General features: G+C 37.1%; 1 protein-coding gene across 1 annotated transcript in view; it reads right to left on the reverse strand.

Annotated features, from left to right (window-relative positions):
- Nucleotides 1–4,210, reverse strand: part of LOC116463138 (androglobin-like) — a 183,546-nt gene that overhangs the window by 694 nt on the left and 178,642 nt on the right. Inside the window, exon 35 of the mRNA XM_032146102.2 lies at nt 3,771–3,954. Within this exon, the coding sequence (XP_032001993.1) occupies nt 3,771–3,954 (184 nt within the window). The remainder of the gene's footprint in view (nt 1–3,770; nt 3,955–4,210) is intronic.

Here is a 4,210-nt window from a genome sequence, read left to right on the forward strand (position 1 = left end):
AAAAAAAAAAAAAAAAAAAAAAAAAAAAAAAAATTTGTGTATGGTCTCAAAAGCTTATCAATACACAAAACATACCAGCAAAAGGGTTCATGAGATTTTAACACAGTATGGCAAAATAAAAACATTTGTAGAAAAAATAGTCCAAGGTAAAGAAAACATACTTTTTTCCCCAAAGGTATTCTGTTTAAATTATTTCAAATGTAATCTATATGAGATAATAAGCCCAATCAATGTCTCTTGCAAAGTAACTCTGCTCAAGAAATTACTAGTTCCCCACATGTATGCTATCCCTGACAAAATACATCTGAGCTATACTTGATGACGAAGCTCCAAATAGTATGGCCAAATCCATTGGTTACTTTGTTCTTGTCACCTTGACTTTCATTCTCACCGCTTTAGCAGAACTGTATTCATCAAGGATACCAAAGCCTTATATGTAGCTAAATCCAAGATCATTTACTGTTCTTATTCTTGCTTAACCACACGCTCTCCGCCTGGATCAACTGATTTCACTTAGCTCTTAGATTGTCTTCTGTCTCACCAGCTGCTCCTATTCAGTCACCTTTGCTGATTTCTCCTTTTCCCCTTCATCTCTTAAAAGAGAAGTGGCCAAATTAATTGCTTACTGTTTCAAAGATAATATAATCAAAGAATAAGGATAAAGCATAGCTGCTAGCCTGAAAAGACTCTTCTAGAAATGACTGCTTTGTCTTTGTCCTTGAATTTATCAAGACATCTTCCATGTTTTTTGCAACCAGCTTAATCTTATTGAGATGTTGGGAAAAGCTGGATGTCAGAATCGGACTTCCTGAAGTTTTTACAAAAGATAGTACTGTAGCTACCATAATAAAACTGGATTGACTAAACCAATTGCACAAGTAGAAGATAGTAGTGACATATTAGAGACAGCAAGAGAATGAGGAGACATTTTAAGAAGCGTGTGTAAATAAGTTTAATATACATCAGTAGTCCCTTGAGGAATGAGTATAAAACATTCATTCTCCTATCTGATAAATATGTTATTGATCATGTTTCTCTTAAAATGGCGTCAATCAAAACTAGGGCTCTCTCTGTGCCTCTCACATAAATGAATGGGAGTGAACTCAAAGCTGTCTTAGAGAAGAAATGGGGAAAAAATACTATCTGCTGCATTTATTTGGTTATTACACACAAAAACCACAAACAGCAATCCTGAAATTCCCTTTTGTTTTCTAATCTAAATTATTTCCCACATGGTAAATTGAACTTACACAATTTTGATATCCATTCATTGATTTACTGATTCATTAATTGAACAAACTTGTGAAACAGACATTCCTCTGAAGCTCTGGGGACACAACAGTGAATCTAAACAGAATATCTGTCCACATATAGGCTATATTGTAGCAGAGAACAATAAAAAATGAAAGCATAGTATTTATAATATATCTACATTTTCATATGCCAATAAATAAATGCACATGCAGGGTAAGTGCCCTCAAGAAAAATAAGGCTAGGCACGGTTACACAAATTTTGAGGGTACTAATTTTGAAAGGGCAGCTGGTGAAGATCTCTCTAATAAGTGACCATAGATAAGAGATCTCATAAAAGGAAAGTTTTACATTTTACACTCTGGGAAAAGAATATTCCAGGAAGAGAGAGGAGTGAAGTCAAAGGCCAGAGGTGGGAACATGCCTTGCTATTAGTGGAAAGGAAAAGTCACCTAGGCAAAAAGTCGATAAAAAGATCAGAGAGGAAAGCTCTGGAGGTCATACAAGATTTTAGTTTGTTAATGAATGTAAAGCCATTAGGGAAGTGAAATGATTCCACCTTCATTTTAAATATGCGTTATGATAACCATTAGTGTAATTCACAAAATATTGCTGGTTATCTTCCAGGTACCTGGTAGCATTGCCCTCCCTCTTGATTAGCTTGCTGGGGCTGCTGTAACAAAGAACCACAAATTGGGTTTAGACAACAGAAATGCATTGCCTCGCAGTGCTTGATACTGTAAGTTTGGCATCAAGGTGTCACCAAGGTAGGTTCTTTCTTTGAAGTTGTAAGTGACCATATGACTTGCTCTGGTCAGTGAAATGTGAGTGCAAATGAATGTGGCATTTCTGGGTAGAAATAGTCACAGCCAATGTGCGATTCCCCATGTTCTCTTCCCCTGTTGTAATAATCATGGTAGAAGTGTCTCTATGGAAGCTCCTTCAGCCAGGGGGTCTTGATAAGTAGAAGGTTGCTCTATTGAACCGCATTGGACACATAGCTAGAATGAGAAATACTGTTTTACTGTTTTTAGCCAGAGTTGGTGAACTAAGGCCTGTAAAGTAAATCTGGCTTATTGCTTATTTTTCTAAGTAAAGTTTTATTTTGCCATTATCCTATTTATTTAGGTATTATCTGTGATTTTGTGTAAAAAATTGTAATGTTGAGTAGATGCAACATAAATATTTACTGTTTGGGCCTTTACAGAAAATAAGTCTGCCAAACACTATGTTAGGCCATTGTGAATTGGGGGTTTTGTTACCACAGGATAAGCCTAGTTTGTCGTGATTGGTACAATTGTTTTGGTGGCAAAGCAGAGACCACATTGTGGAGGGGCAAAGATGGAAGCAGATCAGTAACTGGGCTATAGCAATCCTCTGAATAAGAAAGAATGACAGGTTAGGCTAGTGTGGTGATACATATATTGGATATATTTTCAAGGTAGAGTCGAGAGGTTCTGACAATTGATCGCACATGAGGAGTGAGAGAAATCAAGGATGTCTCCATAGTCTCTGCTTGGGCAACTGAAAGAATGCAATTGGTATTGACCGAGATGGAGAATCTTGGTGGGGTGACATATTTGTGCTGAGATGGGAAGGAGGGCAAGCGTTCTTGAACTTGGATTTAGAGAGGTTCTGTTTGAGGTGCCTATTGGACAAACAAGAAGAGATGTTAAGTTGGGCACATTCCTCACATGAGCCATTACTGGAAATGACAGTCTCACTGTAGCTAAAATATTTAGAATTTCCTATAGGCTTTAGTGTCTTTGGGGATGTGTAGGAGTATGTGTGTGTGTGTTGCAGGGAGGAGAAAAAAAGATTCTCACTATCTGTAGTGGGAAGTTATCCATATACATTTATTGAATTTCCCCTTTTCTAGTATGATACTCCCATTTTCAATAAAGTATAGTCTTCCACAATGTAGAAATTCTTTTTTCATTTGTTGTCATCTCTAACTAAAGGACACTTATTCTTCTACTAGGGTGAACGGATGACAATAATCTGGATGCAAAAAGTTGAAGTGGTGATCTGCAATTCCTAAATAGCCTTAGGCTGAACAAATCCAACTATTTTCATCTTCCTCCTACTTCACTTTCACTTCCTAACATATCTGGTGCCACCAATTGCTGAGCTTTTTTGGGGATTCTGTAGGAATTCTGAGGAGCTAATTGGCTTGTTAAGACTTTTCCCACTGACAGTTTAGGATTTGTGTGTCTCAAGCTAGTTAACGTGATCTTCGTCCAGTTATTTTCCAACTTGAACAAATAATTTTGTTTTCTCTCCTATTCTTTCCATCTTTAAGGATAGATTCCCAATACTGCATTTTAGGGGATTTTAGGGAGGGAGTGAGATGAGATGTATAGAATCAAATTTGTGATGTTTTCCTAGAAGTTGCGAATAATAGAAACCTATGTTTTCAAGACTTATTTCTATGCAAATATTATTTAATTATATAATTTCTTTTAAATGTTACAAAAGAATTTGCCAACTATAATCTATGTATGTGCTTTTAGACTCACCCGCATTTCCTTATACATATCCAGGACTTCATCCTTTAATTTCAACCGCTCTTCTTGGTCAATGTTTCGAATGCTAAGGACTCTGGTCCTATACTGTCGAAACTGATGAATTTCTTCCGCCTTTTGCATTGCCTGCTGCTGATTCAATTCATCTGTTTGCAGCAGAGGATCTGCGTCTGTTTTCCTTGATACAAAAATCATCAAAAGATACAAATTTCATTTGGGAACTCTGGAATAAGCTTCACTTTAGACAGCAAATAATTTTAAATCATATCAACAGTGTGGTGGTCTGAGTCAAATAAAACATTAGGGATAGAAAAAATAAATGCGGCCGGGCGCGGTGGCTCACGCTTGTAATCCCAGCACTTTGGGAGGCCGAGGCGGGCGGATCACGAGGTCAGGAGATCGAGACCACGGTGAAACCCCGTCTCTACTAAAAA

Source organism: Hylobates moloch, unplaced genomic scaffold (genome assembly GCF_009828535.3).
Source record: "Hylobates moloch isolate HMO894 unplaced genomic scaffold, HMol_V3 SCAFFOLD_26, whole genome shotgun sequence".
In the NCBI taxonomy this organism is placed as follows: domain Eukaryota; kingdom Metazoa; phylum Chordata; class Mammalia; order Primates; family Hylobatidae; genus Hylobates; species Hylobates moloch.